The sequence below is a fragment of the Mirounga angustirostris genome, unplaced genomic scaffold (genome assembly GCF_029215605.1).
Source record: "Mirounga angustirostris isolate CCGP_5_RB_7025 unplaced genomic scaffold, mMirAng1.0.hap1 SCAF_1, whole genome shotgun sequence".
Lineage (NCBI taxonomy): Eukaryota > Metazoa > Chordata > Mammalia > Carnivora > Phocidae > Mirounga > Mirounga angustirostris.
This window is the reverse complement of record NW_026991709.1, coordinates 68753113-68778400: the sequence shown is the minus strand read 5'-3', so window position 1 is coordinate 68778400 and position 25288 is coordinate 68753113. Positions and strand designations below refer to the sequence as shown.

General features: G+C 47.5%; 1 protein-coding gene across 2 annotated transcripts in view; it reads left to right on the top strand.

Annotated features, from left to right (window-relative positions):
- Nucleotides 1-25288, top strand: part of ITGB5 (integrin subunit beta 5) — a 151172-nt gene that overhangs the window by 59921 nt on the left and 65963 nt on the right. For both annotated transcript variants that reach the window (XM_054504234.2, XM_045903018.3), the window contains exons 6-9: nt 4139-4300; nt 5784-5879; nt 7688-7777; nt 16939-17073. In XM_054504234.2, the coding sequence (XP_054360209.1) occupies nt 4139-4300; nt 5784-5879; nt 7688-7777; nt 16939-17073 (483 nt within the window). The remainder of the gene's footprint in view (nt 1-4138; nt 4301-5783; nt 5880-7687; nt 7778-16938; nt 17074-25288) is intronic.

Genomic DNA, 25288 nt, shown 5'->3' with positions numbered 1-25288 from the left:
GGGTATTCACGTTTTTCCGTGTGTGTCACTGCTGGTGAAAATACTGTGTGCATACTTCAGAAAACTTCTTGCAGATAGAGTCCCTTGAAGTCAGATCATTGAGTCAAAAGATGTATACTTCTTGAAGGGTTTTTTGTTTTGTTTTAAGTCACATTATTGGGGGATAAGTTACGCAGAGCAAAAGTCACCCATTTAGGCTAACGTCTTCCAGCCACGCCCACAGTGAAGATAGAGATTATTTCCCTCCCCCAGAAATGGCCCCTCCCTTTACCCTCAGCCTTTGGCAACTACCAGTTTGTTTCTGTCCCTATGTTTTGTCTTCCCGAGTATCATATGAATGGAGTTAGACTGTACATTGCCTTTCGAGTCAGGCGTTTTTCACTTAACGTAATGCTTTGGAGATTGGTCCAAGTTACATGTGTATTAGTAGTTGGTTCCTTTTTGTGCAGAACAGTATTCCATTCTATAGATGTACAACATTGTGTCTCTGTTCACCACTTGATGCACATTGTTTCTACTTTTTGATGATTATGAATAGCTGCTATAAATATTTACGTAGATGGGCACCTGGCTGGCTCTTTCCAACTCTTGATCTTGGGGTTGTGAGTTCAAGCCCCATGTTGGATGTAGAGATTCCTTAAAAATAAAATCTCAAAAAATATATATCTACATAGAAATCTTCATGTGAGCATAAGTTTTCATATCCTTTGTGTGAATACCAAAGAGGGGGATTGCTGGGTTGATGGTAAGTGTATGTATAACTATAAAAATCTGCCAAGCTGTTTCCAAAGTTGCCGGAACATTTGTATTTTCACTAACAATTATGAGAGTTCCAATTACACCACATCCTTGCCAGCACTTGGTATTATCAGGGGTAGTGTGTTTGTGATTGGAATAGCCATCTAATGGCATTCTTATTGTGGTTTTAATGTGCAGTTCTAGTGATGTTGAGGACCCTTTCTTGTGCTTATTTTCATCCCTTTCTCTTCTTTGGTGAAATGTCTGTCCAAGTCTCTATCTTTTTAATTCATTTGTCTGTTTTCTTACTGACCTATGAGAGTGCTTTATGTGTTCTGCATACAAGTTCTTTATCAGTTTTTATTTCTTTGCAAATGTTTTCTCCCAGTCCATGCCTTGTCATTTCATTTTCTTAATGTTGTCTTTCAAAGAGCAGATGTTTTTAATTTTGATGAAGTCCAGTTCATCTGTGAATCATCTAAGAAATCTCTGCCTATATGAAGGTCACAAAGGTTTTCTCCTGTTCCTTCAGAAGCTTTATTAGTCTTAGGTCTGTTAATTTTTTAATCTCTTTAGTAAGAGGTATGGGTTGAGCTTCATTTTTTTCCATATGGATGTCTAATTGTTCCAGTACCTTCTATTGAATTGACCATGTATGTGTGGGTCTATTTATCTCTCATGCTCCACCATCTATGTTTATTGGTTGTCTCCATTACTGTTGCTTTATAATAAGCCTTGACCTTAGATAATGAGTCCCTCAACTTGTTGTTTTTAGAAAATTATTTGACTAATCTCCATTATTTGCCTTTCCATATGAATTTTAGATTAAACTTACTATTTTTTCAAAAAGCCCTTCTTGGCTTTTGATTGGGATTGTCAAGTCTATAGATCTATCTGGGAAGAAATGACATCTCAGTAACATTAATACTTCTGACGCATGGAAACTAACTCTCTGTACATTTTTTTAGGTCTCTGATTTTAAGTTTCTTAATACACATTGTCAGATTAAAGGTTGTTCTACTTTCCTGTCAGGGTGTTTAGCACATTGTTGTGTCCTCGTGGATAGCAGATCCACATTTTTCCTGCAAAAAGTGCTGTTGGTTTACATTCCTCCCCCCCACTTTTTTATTTTTAGAGAGGGAGGAGGGGGGCAGAGGGAGAGTGAGAATCTTAAGCAGGCTCCACGCCCAGCCCAGAGCCCAACACAGGGCTCTATCTCACAACCCTGAGATCATGACCTGAGCTCAAACCAAGAGTCAGATGTTTAACTGACTGAGCCACCCAGGCACCCCTACACTCTCTTGATTATGCTCTGTCTCCTAGGCATCCTGCCCTCCCACACTCCATGGCTTATAATATACTGCTTTATTTATTTCACAGTTTTAAACTTTTTTTTTTAAAGATTTTATTTATTTATTTGAGAGAGAGAGAGCACAAGCAGGGGAGGGGACAGAGGGAGAGGGAGAAACAGGCTCCCCACTGAGCAGGGAGCCTGACATGGGGCTCAGTCCCAGGACCCTGGGATCATGACCTGAGCTGAAAGCAGATGCTTAACCGACTGAACCACCCATACGCCCTGCACAGTTTTAAACTCTTTATCGAAGTCTAGTGTATGTGCAGAAAACAACATAAGAGTGCATCTCCGTAAATTTTCACAAGGTGGAAATACCAGGTCAATAAACAGAACATCACCAGCAACCCAGAAGCCTCCTTGTGACCTTTGTCAGTTATTAACTCCCTCTAGTTGTGCCTCTAAGGGGAACTATTGTCTTGACTTCTAACACCACAAATTAGTTTTGTCATGGCTTAGATTTCATTGCTGTCAGAGACCTTCTAGGTTTCTTATTCTAGGTCCCCAAAATGTGCTTGGCCTCCTCTTTGTGCCTTTGCTAGTGCCAAGAACACCCACCCCACTCTTTTGCCTTCTCCTTCATTTCTTCTTCCAGCTTCCTTGAAGAGTCCTCCCTATCTTTCCAGCTCAGCTTAAGTTTCACATACTCTGGGAGGGCTTTCCCTTCTTTTCCCCTCCCGTTTCCATTGACATTGTATGTACCTTCATTAGCACCCTCATCATGAGGTGATGGGAGTTGTGTTTCCATTTGCCTGTAAGCTCTTTGGGATCTGGAATAAGCTGTTTTGTGGACCCAGTGCCTTCCATAGGGCCTGGCACACAGTAGAGATCAGCAATTATATGTTGGATGAATGTTGAGTATCGAGGAGACTGATTCCCCAAAAGGTTAAGTTCCTTCTCACAGGAGGCATCCTGCTCTCAGTCCTCATTGGCTTCTCTTCAACCCCTTTTTCTCCCTCTCATTAGTCTGCATTTTTGTGATTTATTTTTTTATTTCCATGCTGCTTTTGGAGCAAGTGAGGAAATATTACAGTTCTTTAAGGCTGTTAAATTCATCAGTATGGTGATAAAAAAGACGCTGTTGCCTTCAGCCCCTCATCTGTCTGAAGAACGACAACTCTTGTAAAGTCTGTGAATCCAGTCCCCGGCTTTCACGTTGAGTATGCACGTGTGGATAACTCTCGACGTGTTTAATACTTCATGTATTCACTGTGCTACCAACATATTCGGGGACGCCCTTTCGCTATGTGTAAGAAAGTGGCCATGTCTCAGTTTCTGTTGCTCTGGATCAGGGTCCAGCTGCTAATAACGGCTGGGAGTGTTTTTGTGTAGCATCGGGGCCACAGTGGCTCAATATGAGAAACGGTCTTTCCCTCGCAATACAGACCATGTTTAGCTGTGCCTCTGACTGGAGTGGATGTATGAAGCTGGGAAGGGAGAACAGAGCAATCTGATCGACCTTAAACACTGAAGTAGCTCAGTTAATGGCTGAAGTGGTTTACACCTACCAGACTAGATGGCAGATTTTTACCAGGTCCTCCAAAGACAGATCCATTAATCACTGGAACACTCCATTCTGAGCGATTTGTGTCTCTCTCGGGGACTGAAGTGTTCCCTTACTGGTCATCTTAGATAAGGCCAGCCAGCCCGAGTACGTTGGGGGGGGTTGGGTTGAGGTGGGTTAAAGGCTTTTGTGGTGAAGGAATAATACATGCAGCTAGAAGGGGTAGCCCTCAGGTATAACTGAAAGGAGCAGGGAAGCGTATGACGGTCAGGAGGGAGGTTGCAGCCACTTGGGCCAGTATAGGCCTAGCTGTGGAGATTTGTCTCTGTGCACTTAGGCTTCCTCAGTCCAGGCTGTGTCTCTCCGGAGCTCTGTGGAATCCTTCCTGAGTGGTTTCTACGAGTGCTCCCCAGCTATGCACGTAGGGGAATGCCTCTGATTCAGACCGTGACCCGGGGAGATGGGCCAGTTCCCTGTCCAGTGTCCTGGGGTAGGCTTGGGCAGCAGTCAGAAATGCTTGGCACCCATCAAACTTCTGTCCTCAGGAGAAGATCGGCTGGCGAAAGGATGCACTGCATTTGCTAGTGTTCACTACGGACGACGTGCCCCACATCGCGCTGGATGGAAAACTGGGGGGCCTAGTACAGCCACATGATGGCCAATGCCACCTGAACGAGGCCAATGAGTACACTGTGTCCAATCAGATGGTGAGAGCCTGGGACCCCCGCCCAGCTCCCATGATCCTGCCTGTGGTCCAAGTGTTCACCTGGCCCTCTACTCGTGGACTTTCCAGTCTGTTCTGGGAATCAGGTTTCTATTCCATCTCCCCCAGCTGGGCTTCCAGAACTCCTCATTAACTTAGAACATTTCTCACAAATTTCTGTAGCTGGTTCATCTTTCTGCCATTGTGCACTTAAATGCAAGCTAGTTAAGGAAGGAGGTGACCAGGGCAGACAGGATACATCTCAGAGGGTGGAGGTGATCTTACAGGAGGGCAGGGACTGTGCTCCTGCAGAGATCAAAACTGGGACAGAAGTTATAGGGAAAAACAAGGTGAAGATAAAACTTTGTGACTTCTAGAAATGAGCTCCCGGAGGCACTGAGTTCTGTTGGTGTCAGGATTATGGCTGCAGGTGTCCTGCCCAGAATGAGAGGCCCCAAGGACCTTCCACTGTCAATAGTCTATGACCATGACCATGTCATTTAAAACAATTTATGTAAAATTTCAAACATGTATAATAATAGACCAGTGAAATGAACTCCTATATATCTGTCGCCTAGAGGCAACAATTATCAAGATCTTGTCACACTTACTGTGCAATAAAAAAAAAAAAACAAAAAAAAAACTATACCCTTTTCCTTCCCAAATCCATTCTGGTGTCTGGCTAGAGAGAAGTATTTTATCTTTTTTTTTTTTTTTTTTTTTTTTTTTTGCTGGGCAAGCCCATTTTCTCCAGTTTCAAGCCTTACATACTATCCAAGAATAATGGAGTCTGGAAAATGGACTCATAACTATGAAACTTGATAACTGTAGAGCTGATGAGGACCTCTGTACCCATCATTAGCCCTAAAAATCCTTCAGGACATTATTAGACTGCCTCTCAGCCTTCACCCTCCCCTCCTGCTTGGCCCCCCTCCCCCCACCACATCCCAGCTTTTAATCCAGAGGTCAGCAGCCTCTTCTGCCCATTCTGAGTTGTGAGCAAGACCTGTGAGGGACATCGACAGGCCCAGTTGTTGGGCTTAGGAGCAGGTAAATAGGGCAAGGAGATAGGGAGGAGAGGTCTTAGGGAAGAGAGGAAAGATAACAAACAGGTGCTGATCGTAGATGGTAGGGTATGGTGGCTGGACTCTGGGGGGCCTCTCCTCTCTGCCCCATCCCTACTGGAAGGATAGAGGAGGCACACAGTTCAGGTGTGGGAATCTCCTACTCATCATATCTCCATTCTGGCTTGGGAGGGGGTGGAGGGAATGCATCTAGTTTGGGAGGTGCCAAAGGGTCCTTTCCTGGAGATCTCTGCATATTTCTCCAGTTTGAAGCTGCAGATGGGGCTTGGTTATTAAGGGTGGCCAGGGGAAGATGTTTTTCCCAGCAAGTGATGAGTTCCTGAGTGCATGTTGGAGCTGGGGGCTGCTATCTCAGCCTATTAGAAATGTTACAGCCTTGACCTTTTTTTGCCTTGGCCCTAGGACTATCCATCCCTTGCCTTGCTTGGAGAGAAATTGGCAGAGAACAACATCAACCTCATCTTTGCAGTGACAAAAAGCCATTATATGCTCTACAAGGTATGCCTGGAGGGAATGAGGGAGGCTGGTGGCCTGATTCTGGGGCCCATGATGACCCCAAGGTGAATAGGAGATTAGAATGTGGGGAGGTGGGGTGAGGAATGTTAACAGCCTTGCTCTATGTGGGAGGAGATCCAAAGCAGGGGTGGAATATAGCCCTGTCTTGATCCAATGGGAAATAATAGTATTGAAGAAGCTATTAGCCTTCCCCTAGCAGTGCATGCCTTTATAAGCAATGTAAACATATGGTGTCTAGTCTGATCCTGAGAAAAACTTTGGAAATAGTATGAGGTCCCATTTTTCAGGTGATGAAATGGATATCCAATGTAATAGGGAAGAACAATATAAAATAAAAGCATACAGGAAGAAAATTCAGGCATCGAAGCAGGCTACATTACTCACTCCAGTATTCGGAGTTTTATGCCTTCCTCAAAGAGTAGAGCAGACCAGGGGCTTAGTCTGAGACAGGAATTCCCAAAGAAAGCAACAGATGTCTTGAATGAATAGAGCAGTCTGTGTATGAATCTATTCTGTCTAAGAGACTTTTCCCGGGTCAGCCTCTGGACCGTCATTATAAGCTCCCCTCGTGAATGTGTTCTTTCTCACAACCACAGGCAAGTCACATTTTGAACCAGAAGTCTCCTAGTTGCTCAGGGAGTGTTCATGTAAGCTAGATGTAAAACCCAGCTCCCCTCTGACTTCCTTTGCCTTGAGAAGTTATGAGAACTGAATCAGCAATACCTCCCCAGCCCTGCCCACCCCTCAGACTGCCAGCCCCTGTCCCCTCTCCAGACTGTTCTTAAATATCCACAGAAGAACCTCTGACTGTGGTTTTCTCTTGCTTCTGCCTGAGATGATCACTGATAAAATGCCACTTCCATCTACTTGAGCTCTTTCTCTTCTTCTAGTCCGAATCAATTTTAGAAGATGAAAACAAGGGAAGAGGATGGTTTTTCTTGTTTTGTGCAGTGGAAGATAGCAGGACAAAACCTGTCCGTTTACAAGGAACATTTCTAGAAGGATCGATTGCACAGACTAGACTGGGCATGCTTCCAGACACTTCAAGACAGAAGCGATCCACTGTGGCCTAAGCCGTGCTTGCTCAGAACCAAGGACACCTTGCTCAGGGAGTCGGCCCATGCGGTCCAGGACAGGCTGAGGGCAGTGGGAGTTTCTAGAGGTCTCTGGCACTTTAATACGTGACCTACTCAGGCGTTAGGACAAATGAAAGAGGAAAGGCAACAACTTCAAGGCTGCCTGCTGTGCCACGGGATTTCACCCCGAGATACCCAGCTGTCCCTGGGAAACCACCATTCACATCTCAGTTCCCTATTCAGGGAAGAGGCCATAGCTGAGACTCTTGGAAAAGCTTCCCCTTTTGCTCCTGCTGAAGATATTGAGGGTGTCCTTGAGCTGAACTTGGGAATACAGATCTATGTAGACTTGAGAAAAGATGGCAGGAATATCGAGACTATGTTGCCCGTAGAGGAGGATGGAATTTCAGAGAGTTGTCTGTTGCATGTCAGAGGGGAGAAGTCTCCTGGAAGGAGCAGGACATTCTACTTCAGGAGCAGGTCTTGCCAGGCGCTGTGCACTCAGACCTTCAGAGGTCGGTATCTCACAGCCTGCTGTAGCAGCTCCGTTCCCCAGAGCCGGTTCTTCTCGCTTCGCCTGGTGGTGTCTCCTCCAGTTTATGGTGTGAGAGAATGTGGTGCTGCAGGGTCCTTACTGGTCTAGCTCAGGAGAGCAGTCAGTATAGAAGGGCAAAAGTGGCTTACATTTCTTCTTCCTTTCTTTTTCTTTTCAAGAATTTCACAGCCCTGATACCCGGAACAACAGTGGAGATTTTACATGGAGACTCCAAAAATATCATTCAGCTGATAATCAATGCGTACAATGTAAGTCAGCAGTTTCTTCCCCACTGCCACCTCCACCCCACCCTCTCCCGCCAAGGCCCCAGGAGCTGATGTGCGTGCAGGTGGGCCGTGAATTATGCTGGTGTGTGTGGCTCTGCTTTCTTTGCCTGTCTCTCTCTCTCTTTTTTTTAAAGATCTTATTTATTTATTTGAGAGAGAGAGAGAGAGAGCAGGAGCTGGGGGAGGGGCAGAGGGAGAAGCAGACTCCCCGCCGAGCAGGGAGCCCGATGCGGGGCTGGATCCCAGGACCCTGGGATCATGACCTGAGCCAAAGGCAAACACTTAATCAACTGAGCCACCCAGGCACCCCTTTGTTGCCTGTCTCTTGAGTTTGATGCCTTCCTCCTTCACTCAGGTTTGGGGTGGAGAAGGCCATCCGACTTGATGCATCCTCTCCCCTTGCCTCTGCCCTCTTGACTCTCATCAAGAGTTGAACCCAGTGATCAGCAAATGGCTCAGTCAGACTCAGGCCAGTGGCCCCTGGACATGCTTGGGTTCTGACTTAATGATAGCCTGGGCCCATTGGAGCACCATGCTTGGGTGGGCACGGGTTCTCTGCACCTGCCCTGTTGCCAAGGTGATCCTGCCTGTGTGTTGGCAGGAAGTGAGAAGCATGCACGCTGACCTCGCCTCCCAGTGGGCAAGACAGTCAACATGCCCCAGGCCTTAGAGCTCCACATCAAGCTGCAGACTAAAATGGAATATAAGGATCCGAGAAGAAGCAAAAGGTCTTTTGCCTGCCCACTTAGGTCTGATTGTAATCAGGGCCTTTCAGAGGGAGGCTGTGAGGGCCTGGTGAGTTCTCTGCTCTGTAACTTGTCACACTGACTGGGCTCTCTGTGAGTAGTAAGTGGGGCACTCCCAGACGTGCTTTAGCTGTCCCTTCCTCAGGCCGAGCCCAGCTCCATGATTCCCAAACCTCTCTCCTTCCTATCCTCCTTTCCCTCAGTTCTGTGGACCCGTGAAGTACTTGATTCAGACCTACTTTTCTTAGGAGAATGGCAAGCCCAGTGTCTTGTGCTGGCAAGTTCGTACCCTCAGCCCTCCCCTCCCTGCTAAGCCCCACTAGGGTTGCAGCTTTCAGTGTCCACCCAGCCCCTCGTGGGGCCAGGTAATTCCCAAATTGGAATTCAGAGTGCATCTTCCTGTTAAAACAAAGTTATGCATAAAGTAAATATACTTTAAGTAGCACTGTTAGTCCTAAACTTACGTAGAAAGACATTTGTGGGCTAACCTCTGGGAACCTCATTATCCACTGTTGGCACCACACGTGTGGTAGAAAAACCATCTTACTTTCCCAACCATGACTGATACACAAATGAGTATTTGGAGCTCTGCCTCTCCAGTGTTGACTTTGTCAACCTACTGATGCAGTCCTGTTTTGAGTTATAAAATACTGCTCAGCTGACCAGGAACCAGAGGTAATGTCCTTGCCACTGGGGGACCCCAGAGCCCTCACTTGGTCTCCTGGAGGTTGAGCGTCCAGGCAGTGAGGATTTGTGGATAGTTTTCTGTCCTCTAACCGCCCCCACCTTCTAGTGCAGTTAAAGGTCCTCTTCTTCTCACAAATGCTCCAATCCCTCCTCCTCACTCCTGGAACTTCCTATTGAGAGAAACCAAAGACTTCCTTCCCCATCTCTTACCCCATTCCCCACATACTGACATCCTCTTTTCTGTTCTCTGATTTTTAAGCCTTCACTGGACCCAGCAGGCCAGGGTTTCCGGGTTCACCTTACCTTTGGTGGTTTTCACATTTCCACGTTGGGTGGAAACATAACCTACCGAGAGAGTGTCTTAGAAGAGTGTGTGTGTGAGGGAGGGGGCCCAGGCCTGCTAATGTCGCCCCCTTTCTGAGGGCCACTCCTTACTGTGAACCTCTTTGACCTCAAGCTCTGGACACTGGACTAGAGGGGTCAGAGTAAGAGAACCCCCTGGTGCTGCACTTCCCATCCCTCTGGGGGTGCAGGGGCTGAGAGACCCCTGGGTAAGGAAAGGAGAGGGGCTGCTGTTGGACCTTTTGTCACTGTGGGGGGTGTGTGCATGCATGGGTGCGTGTGTGTGTATGTGTGTGTGTGTGACCATAGTTTGCCTTTTGCCAGGCCAGGGCCTTTGGAAAAGAAATGGCTGAAGAATAAGCCCATCTTGGGCTCTAGGGTGGGGTGAGGATCTCTCCTAGGTTTCTGGGGAGGAGCCCCTTCCCCAGCATTTCTATCCTTAGGTAGCTCCTGAGTTCAGATCCTGTTGGGAGGCTGGCTGACCTACCTTGGGGGCTCCCCCGAGAGCACTTCCTGCTGAAGGCCTAGGCTCTCTGCTCCCATGGCTTTAATCAAGGAGGGCATAATGACCGGCTGGGTGGGAAAATGGTGCTTTGTGGGGCTGAGTGGTTCTACACTCTGACATTTATGTGTGGGACCGCTGAAAACCAGGGAGCACAAGGCATTATTGTTGGTTCCCTGTGTGGGAGCTCGTAAATGCCTTTCTCTGAGATATGTTGCAGTGGCCCTGAGCAGGTTTAATACATCTAAATTCATTTTCTTAATGAAAATCCGGGGACCTGGGGAACATGCTCTGTGTGGACGGCGGAGGTTAGGAGAGGAACGGAGAGCCCTGTTGGCTGCTGAGGAGTTGGGGTCTGGATGAGTAGAGAAAATGATCTTCTCCAGGCAGGAGCTGCATTTCACCTGTGATGAACTCTAAGAGTCCAGGACCATAGCTTAACTCTGAGCTCAGCTGGCTCCTATGAAAGAACGTGTTAGGAAATGAGACATACAACTTATGAATGAACATTTGAAACTCAACTCTTAACATGGCTGATTCTGGAATGCTATCCACAGTGACTATTCAAATTCAGTGGAACTATTTTAAAGGAGTATTATTGAGATCGTGAACAAAATAAACTGCACAGATATAAAGTGTAAAATCTGACAAGTTTTGACACGGGTGCACATTTTTGAAACCATCACCGCCACCAAGATACTGAACATGTGTATCCGCTCAAAGAGTTGGGATCATTGGGAATTCCCTACTCCCGCCCCCTCCCTTCAGTGGGGATTTTATTTTATTTTATTTATTTATTTATTTATTTTTTAAAGATTTTTATTTATTTATTTGAGAGAGAGAATGAGAGAGAGAGAGCATGAGAGGGGTGAGGGTCAGAGGGAGAAGCAGACTCCCCGCTGAGCAGGGAGCCTGATGCGGGACTCGATCCAGGGACTCCAGGATCATGACCTGAGCTGAAGGCAGTTGCTTAACCAACTGAGCCACCCAGGCGCCCAAAGTTATTGTCCTGTTTTTTTTTTTTTTTTTAAAGATTTTATTTATTTATTTGAGACAGAGAGAATGAGAGAGACAGAGAGCACATGAGAGGGGGGAGGGTCAGAGGGAGAAGCAGACTCCCTGCCGAGCAGGGAGCCCGATGCGGGACTCCAGGATCATGACCTGAGCCGAAGGCAGTCGCTCAACCAACCCAGGCGCCCCAGTGGGGATTTTAAAGATACTAACTACACAAATGTGAGACAGCTAGGTATCTGGAGACCAGTCTAGTTGGTGGAAGCCGCGTTGGTGCCTGTTGGTGCTCAGCATTGACTAGTTCCTGTTTCACAGGTCCCGGTCATTTCTGACAGACTCCAAGGCCGGGGCTGGGCCTCGAGGGCGTGTGTGTGTCCCTTAAGTGCACTTAGCTCTGGTTTTCCTTTCACCTGCTCCTCTCCCTGGCCTGGGTCTGAGCCCAGCTGTGACCGGACTGTTTGCTTTTCTCTGTGTTACCTTACCGTCTCGGTGTTTAGTGGTGGATTCCATGTGAGTCATGCAGCAGATGACTAAGTTTGGGTGTTGACTCTGACCTCCCCTAGAGAGCTGGCCAACCATCTGCGGGGACATTCTGAGGAGATTTTGGTTGAAGCACATGTAACAGATGAAACAGCTGTGGGATTTAGCCAGGCTGAGGAGGGAGCAAGATGGGAAGGGTATGTTTAAATCCATGTCTTACAGACTCGAGTCTGTTGTAGACAGCTTTCATAGTGTGAAATCTTCAACTCTGGGCTTTGATTTACGTATTTTTGCTTGCTGTGCCAAATTCTTCGTTGTGAGAGATCACCAAGTCCTCCCAAGAGGGTTTAGCAATGTGGAGTTTGGCTGTGCTGTCGGTGCTGGGGAGAGGTTCTCTTCCAGAGCCCAGAGGGAGGCTCTGGGTGCACACACACAACACCAGCATTACGGCACATTGAGAAAGGGGAACAGGGCTCAGAATCACGGGGGCGCTCTTTTCAAATTGGGGAAGAACAGAAGGAGCTGGAAACTGCTAGCCTGGCATGTGGAGGGTAGTAGGAGAGGCTTTGGTAGATGTGTCTCCTAGCGGAGCACGTGTTCCTCTTTTCATTGTTGCCATCCAGTCTGCGCCCACCCACTCCACAGCTGGCCTGACTTAAAGCAACTGTAGATGTGACCTAGCCTGCTTGAGGATGTTAATAGCCTTTAAACTTCTGACATCCTTGACATTGTCTCCTTGTCCTAGGATGAGGAGTAAGAAACATCTTCAGGGGCAGATCTGGTAGGAGTTAAGTGAATTTCAGGAGTCATATGTAAGTCTTCATGCATAAGAACTGCATTGCCTGTAGCTTTGATCCTCTACTATATTTTATGTTCCATTCCATGTATTCATTCATTTGTTCAGCAAATATATACCAATGGCCTAATGTATGGCAGACATCATCTGTATCTTGGGGAAAAAAAAAAACAAACAGTAAACAGAACACAGTCCTGCCCTCTGGGATCCCGTAGTCTTTTACAGGAGATAGACCCTTATGACCAGAATGCAACCTGACCATCGGTACGTTCTAAGGTCGGAACACTGCAGGGAGAAGGCCTGGTTCTGTCCTGCCTGCTTTCAGCAGCTGAATGACCCTGGATGATACCTTTTCTTTGGCCTCAGTTCCCACTTCCATAAACTGACAGGTTTGAACTGAATAATCTCCACAATTCCTATCCCCTGCCCCCAACATCTTAAAGAGTTTCTGATTCCTATGGGGAGTAGGAATAACACAAACTTCAGATCACAACACAAGGCTTTGGGGTCTTACAGCCAGAATGAAACACAGATTTGATTTCTACCCATTACAGTTACCAGTTCATTCAATAGGAGTCCCAGTCCCCAGTGCTCTTTCTCCCCCATTAATGCTTCCAGGTGGAAGCTCCAGCAGATCTTCATGGGGAGGGAGCACTAGTGTTTCCTCCCAATGTCTTGTTGCCAAGCCACAGGACCCTCATGTTTTATGTGACTGATCCTAAGTAATTTTTTACATAGCTCCAATCTACCTAGCCGTTTTTTGATATACTGATTTACCTCATTCTCATAGTTATTCACAATTAGAAAATATGTATATTTTAAATTGACTTTGTCTTAGAGTATAAATCGGTAGTAATCAAAATAGTATGGTACTGGCACAAAAATAGACACATAGATCAGTGGAACAGAAAAGAGACTCCAGAAATAAAGCCACAATTATATGGTCAATTATCTATGATAAAGTAGGCAAGAACATACAATGGAGAAAATAAAGTCTGTCTTCAATAAACGGTGCTGGGGAGACTGGACTGCTACGTGCATAAGAATGAAGTTGGAACACTTTCTAACATATGCACAAAAATAAATAAACAAACTCAAAATGGATTAAAGACCTGAATGTGAGACCTGAAACCATACAAATTCTAGAAGAGAGCACAGGCGATAAATTCCCTGACATCAGCCATAGCAACATTTTTCTAGATGTGTCTCCTAAAGCAAGGGAAAGAAAAGCAAACATAAACTATTGGGGCTATATCAAAATAAAAAGCTTCTGCACAACAAAGGAAACCATCAACAAAACAAAAAGACAACCCACTGAATGGGAGAAGATATTTGCAAATGTATGTATCCAAATACAGGGTTAATATTCAAAATATAGAAAGAATTTATATAACTCAGGGTGCCTGGCTGGTTCAGTTGGTGGAGCATGTGACTGTTAATCTTAGGGTCATGAGTTTGAGCCCCACATTAGGTGTAGAGATTACTTAAAAAGAAAATCTTAAAAAAAAAAAATTATATAACTCAATACCAAAAAACAATCTGATTAAAAAATGGGCAGAGGACTTAAATAGACATTTTTTTAAAAAGATTTTATTTATTTTGACAGAGAGAGAGAGTACAGGCAGGGGGAGTGGCAGGCAGAGGGAGAGGGAGAAGCAGGCTTCCTGATGAGCAGGGAGCTTGATCCCAGGACCCTGGGATCATGACCCAAGCCGAAGGCAGAGGCTTAACCGTCTGAGCCACCCAGGCGCCCCAATAGACATTTTTCTGAAGAAGACATACAAATAGCCAATAGACATATGAAAAGATGCCTGACGTAACTAATCTTCAGGGAAATGCAAATCAAAGCCACAATGAGATATCACCTCACACCCGTCAGAATGGCTAAAATCAAAGTGACAAGGAATGGCAAGTGTTGGTGAGGTTGTGGAGAAAGGGGAACCCCCATGCACTGTTGGTGGGAATGCAAGCTGGTGCAGTCACTGTGGAACACAGTACAGAAGTTCCTCAAAAAAATTAAAAATAGAAATACCATATGATCCAGGTATTCCACTATTGGGTATTTACCCAAAGAAAATGAAAACACTGATTCAAAAAGATACAGGCACCCCTATGTTTATTGCAGCATTATTTACAAAAGCCAAGATATGGAAATACCCTAAGTAGACAGTGGATAAGGTAGATGTGGTGTGTATACACGATGGACTATTACGCAGTCATAAAAAAGATATTGTGCCATTTGTGACAACATGGATGAACCTAGAGGGTATTGTGCTAAGTCAAATAAGTTAGACTGAGAAACACAAATACCATATGATTCTACTCATAAGTGGTATCTTAAAAAAAGAAAAAAAGAAACAAAAAGCAGAATCAGACTTATAAATGAAGAGAACAAACTGATGGTTGCCAGGGGGGAGGAGAAAGGGGGATTGGGCAAAAAGGGTGAAAGGGAGAGAGAGATACAGCTTTTATTTTTTTTTATTTTTATTTTTTTTTTAAGATTTTATTTATTTATTTGACAGAGAGAGAGATAGCGAGAGCAGGAACACAAGCAGGGGGAGTGGGAGAGCCGAGAAGCAGGCTTCCTGCCGAGCAGGGAGCCCGATGTGGGACTCGATCCCAGGACCCTGGGATCATGACCTGAGCCGAAGGCAGACGCTTAACGACTGAGCCACCCAGGCGCCCAAGAGATACAGCTTTTAGTTATGGAATGAATAAGTCACAGGAATAAAAGGCACAATATAAGGAGTAAAAAAAAATGATGACCTGTCTTTCAAAAATAATTTTAAGTTTCTTCCACTAGGTCTGAACCCCTGAGCATAGCTGCCATTAAAACATCCATCCATTCATTCAACAGAGGTTTGTTTTCAATCCTAGGGAGAAATATGATAGGGCTCTGGGAACTCACAGCTCAGTGGGGAAAGGAGCTCGGTAAAGAACTGTGTTCAGCAGGAGAGTGCTGTGTATGTTGAAAGATGCTCACACAACTCTCTGCCAGTTGAGGCTGACACGAGGAAGTGGATTTAAGAGAGAGAGTATTTTTAGAGTTGCAGAAGCACTTGGACAATTTGTTGCAAAGGGGGAGACTATTTTTTGCAGGGAGTATTTTCAACAAGCTATTAATTTGTTAGGAAAACTGCATATTTAACTTATTCAAGTTTAGCACTACAGGCTCAGCAAAAAAGGGAAAAAACAAAACAAAACAAAAACAAAGAAAAGAACCCCAGAAGAGCAAGAGGCAGTCCTGCCAGCCATCTGTTCATGTTCCCTGAAGTACACCTGAGAAAGGAGGGTGCGGGCCTCAAGGGTCATCCTTTGATCTTGGGGTCCATGTATCCGTGTGTCTCTTAGGGTGTGTACATCCTGCCATACTGAATGTACTTAGTGTATAAACATTTATTTTTTGTAAGATGTGGCCCCTAGACACAAGCCAGTTCATTGGGCCTGAGCCACCAAAGTACGTCCTCCTTAGAGATTTTTAGTGGCAAGTTTTTCAACTTCCAGGCGTGCTTCTGCGAAATTTGCACAAACTCCTCACAAACTAAATAGTATCCAGCACCCAGATCCAAAAACAATATTACTAACACCCAGAACCACCTATTGTGCCCTCTTCCATTGTTTATCCCTCCAAGGGTAACCATTAATTTTGCCTCCTTTTAAATTTCATATGAATAGAATCATACAGTATGTATGCTATTTGTGTCTGGCTTCTTTCAGGCAGTGTCATAAGATTCATCTATGTCATGGAATGTCATATTTCATTAATTGTTTCTGTATGGTATTCTATGTGAACACACCGTAATTGTTTTGTTAAAAGTCTGCTCTACCGTTGACAGGCATTTGGGTGGTTTTGGTTTCTAGCTACTGTGGACAGTGTTGCTGTAAACGTTCTCATACATGTCTCTGGTCAGTATGCATCTCTGTTGGGTATAATCCTACAGTGAATTACTAGGTCCAAGGTTGGTCCAGGCATTAGTAGATGTTGCCTAATGGTTTTGTCAAAGCTTGTACCAATTCACACAGCAGGATGAGGGCCCCATTTGCTCCACCCATCCTTTCCAACACTTGATATTTTTGGTCTTTTATTTTTTCTATTCTGATGGGTAACTTTGGCTTGATTTTTATTTCATTCACCATCTTGAGAACATAATTCCCATGTAAGATATTATTCTTTCAGAATGTGGTTCAAAACTCAGCGAATGTGGTCCTCATCTGATGGAGGGTGGGTGTGAGTGTGAGGATTGGCAGGGTGCATTCCAGGAGAAATGGTTTTGCTGAACTGGTTTTGAAGGTTGACAAGATGCTGGCCAGGGGAAGAGAAGAGAGAAGAGCCATTGACTAAGGGAACACTGTCCCGGGCCCATGTAAGGGGGCACGTGGCAAAATTTGAGGAACTGCATGTCCAAAGCTGAGTGGGATGAGAGGTGACACTGGAATGGCGAGCAGGGACAGAGCGTCACCCCCTGGAAGCAGATAGTTACCATATGGCAGGTGGACCCTTGTCAACCTCACTGACGGTGAACATCTCCGCTGCAACCCGTACTAAACGGTTCTGGCTTCGTCTTCTCTGTCTGCTCAGAGCATCCGGTCTAAAGTGGAGGTGTCCGTCTGGGATCAGCCTGAGGATCTTAATCTCTTCTTCACTGCTACCTGCCAGGATGGTGTGTCCTACCCTGGCCAGAGGAAGTGTGAAGGCCTGAAGATTGGGGACACGGTAAGTTCTCATCCCCAATTATACCTGTTAGCGTTGGTCATCATTCTTTGGCTTCTGGGTTTTAGGGGTTTATATTCTGTCCTCCAGCTCCACATCATGGGGGGACGCCTGCTCTGTACTGTGTCTTTGGGGTGCCAGATGGACTTGGTAGAAAGCTTCAGTCAGGAGACAGCACTCAGTGCATTGCCACGTGAGGCTTCCTCAAGTTGACATTGTGCCCTTGGCGTTTTAAAACATTATTTTCTTCATTTGACAGGCATGAAATTAGGTGGGAGAGTATGGTAGGAATCTAAGAAAACTGGCCTTCATTCCTAGTCTTCGACAGCTTGCTCTGTGCCTTGGATAATCTGACCCTCGCTTTTCCCTTCTGCAAAAGATGAAGAAAGCCATCCACTTCTGATTTGCTCTGATGGGGTGGGTAACTCCACAGCAGTGGAGGGCACTGAAGCTTTGTGTGGATTAAGTGGCTATAAATAACGATGGGGAAGAAACATTGTACGTAAAGGTGTGTGTACTGGTGTGCCAAGCCAGGGCCTTACATGGGTGATGGAAACAGAAGACACACGGGCACAGAGGCAGGCAGAGCGGGGATGGAGAGCTGTGCACACGTCTTCCAGAGCTTCCTGCTGCTAGACACAGGCCACGGATCCTTTCCGTGTTGCGTTGACCGTTCCACTGCTCAGAATATAGAAAGGCAGTGAGAGAAAGTTCCCTTCCACACATGAAAGAATCTGACTGAAGCCAAAAAATTTATAGGGACCTTGGAAATAGATGACTGTATCTTTGGGGCATTAGACACTAATGATGGCCAAGTGGGTATCAGCAGACTTGTACCCTGGACTCTAGGGAAACCGCTCAGAGAGACGTAGGTAGAGCTGCATGGCCGGTTGTCCCTCAGCATGGCCTTTTGGGGCTTTCCCACGTGCCATGCTCGATCCTCTCCCTCCTTCCCTGTCACGGCTGCCCTTCACCCATTTGCAACACACAGGCGTACATCCCCCCCCCCCCCGTTCTAAATCTTACAGTGGCGCCTTGCCCTGACAAAGGGACAATTCAAAATATGGTATCAATGTAGAGAAGGTGAGGGACTCTAATGACTAAGTAATAAATCTTCATCTGAGACCTGTTTCTTCCAAGTTGCTTTTGTTTAAAAAAAGGGAAGGAGGGCCTAATCAAGTTGTCAGATGATACATCATTAAAAGTGAAAAATGATTATTTGTGGCATTTAACTCAGAAGGCGCCCCTAGGGTAAGGTAACATTGCCGTAACAAAAATCCTTCTATTCCCATCTTCCTAATTATATGAATCAGGTTTTTTGGAGGGTGTGCTTTAATCTAGACAAATACAAAATAGGAATAGAATCAATCCCTGTCTTATTTAGCAATAAGTAATATTTTATGTATACATGAACTCTTTGGGTGGGGAAAGCTTCATCTCCTTAAAGAGGCACTTCTGATAAAATTTTATATTTAATACTCGTCAGATTTTGCAATATGTTTATGTTATCTGGATCTGTTGTAATGATTCATCAGTCCAGATGATTTTTTGAAAACCACAAAAGCCCAGTGGTCACAGGGTTGAAAGAGACAGTTATGAAAAAATGGAAGGAGGCAGAGATCACCAGAGAAAGGGACACACAAGTGAATTCCATAGATCTGTGGGTGGAATGTCTGGTGCAGTGTGTCAGGAAAGCGAAAAGCATAAAAAGCACCCAAAAGAGGAGCTCTTTACCTGAAGAAATAGGTGCAGTGGGACAGAGGTGAGAAAGAGGATCCAGCGTACACGAGATGCCTGGGTTTCAGGAAGGTTCTTGACAATGTCTAATGGCATCCTCATGAGTAAGATAAATAGTGGGAGTCGATGATAGCACAGTTAGGCTGATTCGTAGCTAAGTAAACTTGCTTCTTAAAAGTGTTAATAATGTCAGCTGGAGGAAGACTTGAGTGAGGTTCCAAATGTTTCTCATCTGTCCATGTTCACTACTGGCTGCAATTGAACTCACAGAAGACCTGCTTATCAAATGTGAGAAGGTCACAGAACTGGAGAACACAGTTTATCTCATAATACAGGAAAACCAAGATATAAAATAACTTTCAAAATTCAGCTGGGTTGAAATCACAGGACTGATATCCCGCATTTAGCTCAGAATATTTACAGGGTAGAGGAAATTTGGTTTGATAGTGGTTTTTAAGAAAAGGATCTGGCAGATACTGATACTCAAAAGGCTTAATGTGAATAAACAGTGTTGCTTAAAAAAAGAAAAGAAGCCAACTGAGGTTGCATTAACAGAAGTGTTTTGAAACCCCAGAGAGAATGGTCCCACTCTTCTTTGTGTGGGTCACGCTGCATCTGGAGTTCTGTGTTCAGTTCTCTCTCCTATTTTTTTTTTTTTTTCAAAGCACAGGAGACAAGCAAGTGTCATGATGAATTGTCTGGAAACCAGGAAGGTCAAAGGAACTGGTGTTTGTTGATAATAATGACATAAAGTTGGATTTCTTTTTGGATGCAAGAAACTCAGGCAATTGATGCTGCCTTAAGCAAAATTGAGAAAATCCTTTTAAGAATATTGGGGTTCCTCACAGACCTAAGAGGCAGGTGCAGTTAGCCTTAGGAAAGATAGTGAGTTAGCTCTGTGTTCCTCACCACTTCCCTATGAGCAAGGTAGTGTTATTCATGTTGACAGGTGAGAAAAGTGGAGCCAGGGCTTTCTGGCTGTGTTGCTGGTACCCTAGACCACCTTTCCCTGGCCTCTTGCTGCCTATGATTCTGTTCTCTCATGTCTGTTTCACAGGGTTCGTTTTGGAGCAAAGTATGATATCAAAGAAGGCCCCCCCCCTCCCCCAGGGAACGTAGTTTATTGAGTGCCTTTATGCGCCTTACCTCATTCAGTGTGCACACCCCGTGGCTCAGGTGGGGAACGGGATGCTGCACTCATTGCTGCTGGGCATCCTGAGATTTGGGAGTGTCACAACCTGCCCAAGATCCCCAACTAAGTGGTGGACTTGCAACTCACACCTCGGTCACTTGACTAGTCGTCCTTATCATGGAGGGAATAACCCGTGTACCATTTCATGGGGATTTATGATGGGCTGTACTGCATGCAGGAGGGACTTCCTCTGCTTCCTGCAGCACCTGTAAGGTAGATGTTACTTCCCCACTTGAGGTGAGAAAGACTGGGGCTCCCAGGGGGACCTGAGAAACTTGCTGGAAGTCCTGCTGCTGTTGAGCCACAAGCACCTGGAGTCCAATCTGAAACTACTGATGCCAGAGTCTGTTCTACCTCATGCACTTGGGAAGTAAAGCTTTCTAGGAAGCCCAGGTGGCATCATTATCACCTATGTACAGACACCCCTGTGTACAGATTTTTGTTTTTGCTAGAATAGCTCAGGAAAGTAGGGACATTGTCCTGAAGACAAAAAAAGATTTTATTATTTAAACAAAAAAAATTTTTTTTAAGATTTTATTTATTTATTTGAGAGGGAGTGAGAGAGATCACAGAAGGAAAGGGAGAAGCAGACTTGCTGCGGAGCAGGGAGCCTGACATGGGAATCGATCCCAGGACTCCGAGATCATGACCTAAGCTGAAGGCAGATGCTTAACTGACTGAGCCACCCAGGTGCACCCTCCCCCCCGAAAGATTTTAAATGGCATTTTTTCACAAAAACAAAAAATCTCTGATGTGTTGGGATGATTTAATAGAGAAGCTGAAATAGAAACAGAAGAAAGGTGCTTCGTCCACACTGATTGCCCTGGACAGCTCTTCTGTACGGGTGGGCCAGCGGCCTCCCTTCAGCTCAGAGGGAAGTCTCCCGTGGTGGCTCGTTGTTCCACTGTTGTCTTGCTGTCCCATGGCCCCTGGCTCTACTGCACAGGGGGTGGAGTTCTCGTTTTCTTGGATGGAAATAGACTGGCACAGGGCAGCAACCACTTGTCACAGTGGATAAGCTGCTGCCCGCCAGGGCCATGCCAGCCACGAGAGGCATGCTCTTGGAGGGCCCTGGAAGCACGGGGGCAGAATCAGCTGCATAATTTGCAGGACCCAGTGGAAAATCAAAATATCCCTGGGGTCCTTGTTCAAAAATACAGAATTTGAAGATGACAACAGCAGAGGATTAAACTGAGCACTGGGCCCTTCTGAATGTGGGGCCCTGGGACTACAAAGGCCCAGGCCCACGGAGCCAGCCCTGGCAGGGGAATGAGGGGGGCTCTCACTCAGCCCCCTTTTTGCTGAAGGGGAGATGCACTTATGCTTTCCCAGCTGGGGCCGGGAAGGCAAACTTCTGTCCCTTGTCCCAGACTGAGCTTTCTCTAGAGGGCTCACAGTTGGGCTTCAGCAGCCAGGCCTGCTCCTGAGTATGTGGGCTCTTCCCCCCTAACACTGGTCTCAAGGACAAATCTGGCAGAGGAAATACGCATGCGATGAGTCAGCCCCATAGAGGGTGAGGGGTACAGCTATAAAAGTTGGGCATGGTGTCCCAGCAGCCCCAAGGACAAAGGACCTGCCTCACAGAGGGGTGCTGTTTGAGCTGAGGAGCATGAGTAGAGGTTTTCCAGGCATGGAGAGGGAGGATGGGGAGGTCTCATCAGTGGGCATAGCATGTGCAGAGCAGTAGGTGAGTCTGAGCGTGTGAACAAGCTTTGCCCTTTTGCAGGTGGGAAGCAGCTGAGGAGAGTGGGTTGGGGCCTGAGGCAGGCGTGGGCCATATGGGTAGGACATAGGTGCCAAGCTAAGGTATCTGGCTGTTATTTGGCAGGTGGGTGTTCTTCTTCAGTGCCATGACTTGGGATGTCTGTGGACAATTCAGGGAATGGCAGGAGGTAGGCAGAAGGGCTCAGGGACTTACCTAGGGAAGAGGGATTAGGAAGAACAGTCAGGGTGTAACTGTCATCGGGTATCTCTGGGTCTGTCCTGTAGATGAGGACATGGCCCATGGCGGGGGTGGGGGTAGGTGGGTGCAGCCTTGGGACAGCTGGGTTCAAGTGGCAGCCAGGTGAGTCTCACACCCTTGTAACTAAAGCTTCCTGCAGGAGCAGTAGGGGGAGAGGGGGGCAGGCAGAGGCTTTATGGTCACTTTCAACCAGAGGCCATGGTTTTGTGACTCTTCTGTGTTCTCTGGGTTAAGAGATCTCTCCAGGCAGGAAGCAGGAGAGGTGGCAGGGGGTGAAGGACAAAAGAAATACTCCTTGAATAAAACCTTCTAAGTGTCAAATCCAATGAGGTTCTCTTCTCCAGTGATTTCAGTGTTTCCCTAATTTTCCTCCTCTGGTCCCAACACCAGCCAGTGCTGACTGAGTGGGCCCGGCCACTGGGCGTTGGTTTTCTCATGAACTGACTTTGACAAATCAGTATGCAAGTGGCCAGCCGTGCAGCAAGCACTAACGCCCAGTACAAAGGACTTAGTGAGTCCCATCACGGGCTTCCCACAGCGTCCCCCTCTCTTGTCCCCTGCTTTGGGGCCCTGTAGCCTGTGCCCATGCCCAGCACTTTGTTTCAATGAGCGCCTGGTGGACTTGGCATCTGTACAGCCCCGGGTTTGGTGGGTTTGGGGTGGGGGCTGGGCAGCCCTTTTGAAAGCATGGATCAGGCCAACAGCCCTGCGGGGAAACCAGGAGCATCCCAGTGAGGCTCAAATAACAAGACTAGATGGGAGGGAGGGCTGCTATGTCCATGACCTTCCTCTGGAATCTCGGAGTGGGAGATGGAAAGTTTCCAGGAACTGGGGAGCCTTGAGTATCAGTTGAAGTCCACAGTAATCAGGAAAAAGTCTCTTTCCAGGGGCCTGACAGACTCTGGATTCTTTCCTGATCCCCCAGGGAAATGGACTCTGAAAGGAAGGTAGCAGAACAGATTTACTTGTTGTTCCTGAAGTGCTTTTTATAGCATTCCTGTGCCCAGCAGGACCTGGGAGACCAGTGGCTGAGTTAGAGCTGCTCTCTGCTTATCAGATGGCTGGCCACACGCCAGGCTGCATGGGCCTGACAGCGAGGACCTGGGTTAGACCAAAGCTTTGGCTGAGGAAAGCCACCAGAACTGCCTAAAGGCCAGTCTTCCTCATTCCCCCGGCCAGCCAGCCAGTGTATGAGCCTTTCTAAATCCTGGGTCACTGGCTGCTCCCACTGATCCGGGGACTCCCCTGGCTTCTCCACTTACTCTCCAGCAAACACAGACACATTGGGAAGACTCGGGAGATTGACTTCTCTTGTTACTTTGTCCCTTGATGCAGGCAAGTTTCCCTGGGGGCAGGTTATGCTCCCAGATGGACACTCCTCAGTCTTTCAGTAACTAAATCCCTTTGGCTCTTGGCTGTTTCTTTGCCACTTATTCCGTTTCTGAGCCCCAGATGCCTTTGGGAGGCAAGGACTTTTCTTTCTTTTTTTTTTATTCTTATGTTAATCCCCTACATTACATCATTAGTTTTAGATGTAGTGTTCCATGATTCATTGTTTGTGCATAACACCCAGTGCTCCATGCAGAATGTGCCCTCCTCAATACCCACCACCAGGCTAACCCATCCCCCCACCCCCTCCCCTCTAGAACCCTCAGTTTGTTTCTCAGAGTCCATCGTCTCTCATGGTTCATCTACCCCTCCGATTTCCCCCACTTCATTCTTCCCCTCCTGTTACCTTCTTCTTCTTTTTTTTTTTCTTAACATATATTGCATTATTTGTTTCAGAGGTACGGATCTGTGATTCAACAGTCTTGCACAATTCCCAGCGCTCACCATAGCACATACCCTCCCCAGTGTCTGTCACCCAGCCACCCCATCCTTCCCACCCCTCCCCCCACTCCAGCAACCCTCAGTTTGTTTCCTGAGATTAAGAATTCCTCCTATCAGTGAGGTCATATGATACATGTCTTTCTCTCTTTGACTTATTTCGCTCAACATAATACCTTCCAGTTCCATCCACGTCGTTGCAAATGGCAAGATCTCATTCCTTTTGATGGCTGGGAGGCGAGGACTTTTCATTGAACAAGTCCTACACCATTGTAACCCCGGGAAGTGGTGGCCTTGAGCAAGTCATGGCTTCTCTCCAAAGGGAGGGATGTTCACCTCTGCATTCTTGACAACCCCACGGGTAGCTTCGGTCAGGCACCCCACCCCCTTCCCGTCTGTAGGCTTCGGTCATCTCTAGCCCAAGGCAGGTGGTTTCTAACCCATTCTGAGCCTCAGAACGGCCTGAGGAGTCTCTTGAAAAATAAAGCCATTCGGCGCGCCGCAGTGAGTCAGTGGGGGGAATGGGCGCAGGCCCGGGTCCGCGTCGGGAGCGCCCCCCGTCCGGGGAGACGCGTCTCAGGGGGGCCTTTGGTCAGGGCGGGCGGCTACCTGGCTGTGGAGCTCCACGCGCCGGGCCCGGCGTAGCCTGGCTGACCAGCCACACTCGGCTCCTGTCCCGTGGGAGGCCGGGAGGTGGCGGGACGGCGCTCCGCTTCCGGGGAGAACGCCGCCGAGCCGCGCCGGCCTCCGCTCGCCTCGCAGCCGTGCGGGCGGCTGACGCGTCTCTCCCGCCCTGCCGTCTGCAGCGGGCGACCCGGGAGCAGCGCAGGAGTTAGCGACACTTCTTCACGGGCTTTGTTGAAAAAGCCTGTCCGTGTGCGGGCGCGTTTGGTCTGTGATGACGCTTGTTTACGACCACGGGCCGTGACTGGGGAAGGTGGCTGCGGCCGTGAGGGCCGGTCCGGGGAGACACGGGGGCAGAGCGAGGCTTCAGGCGTGTCTGTGGGGAGACAGACACTCCGGAAGGGGCCCGGGGCCCCTCGTCCCCTGGCCAGCAGGAGAGGAAGCCCTTCTGCAGAGGGGCCGGCAGTTGCCAGGGTGTGTGGAGCCCCGTGCTCCGTGACGTCGGGGGCACGTGTAGCTCAGCGCCCGGCTCAGAGGAGGTGCCCAGTAAGCATTCACGGAATGAGTGACTTTGAAAATGGAGAGGGGAGCGGGTCGGATAAAAGTGAACCGCAGGGGAGCTAGAACCGCGTGCCCTTGAGCGCGTCCTCGTTCCGTCGGGGCCGTGAGGAGGAAGAGGTCACGTGCCTGTGGAATGTCGGCGCGCCTGAGTGCCGCGGACCTGCGCCTGCGCCGCCTCCGCCGAGAGCGCGCCCGCGCGTCTGGGCCCCCTCCTCCTCCGGCCTTCAGCCGCAGCTCTCGGTCCAGGGCCTGGGGGGCGGGGCGTGCGGTGGGGGCGGTTCCCCGGGCCGGGCCCCGGGGTGGCCGGGAGGCCC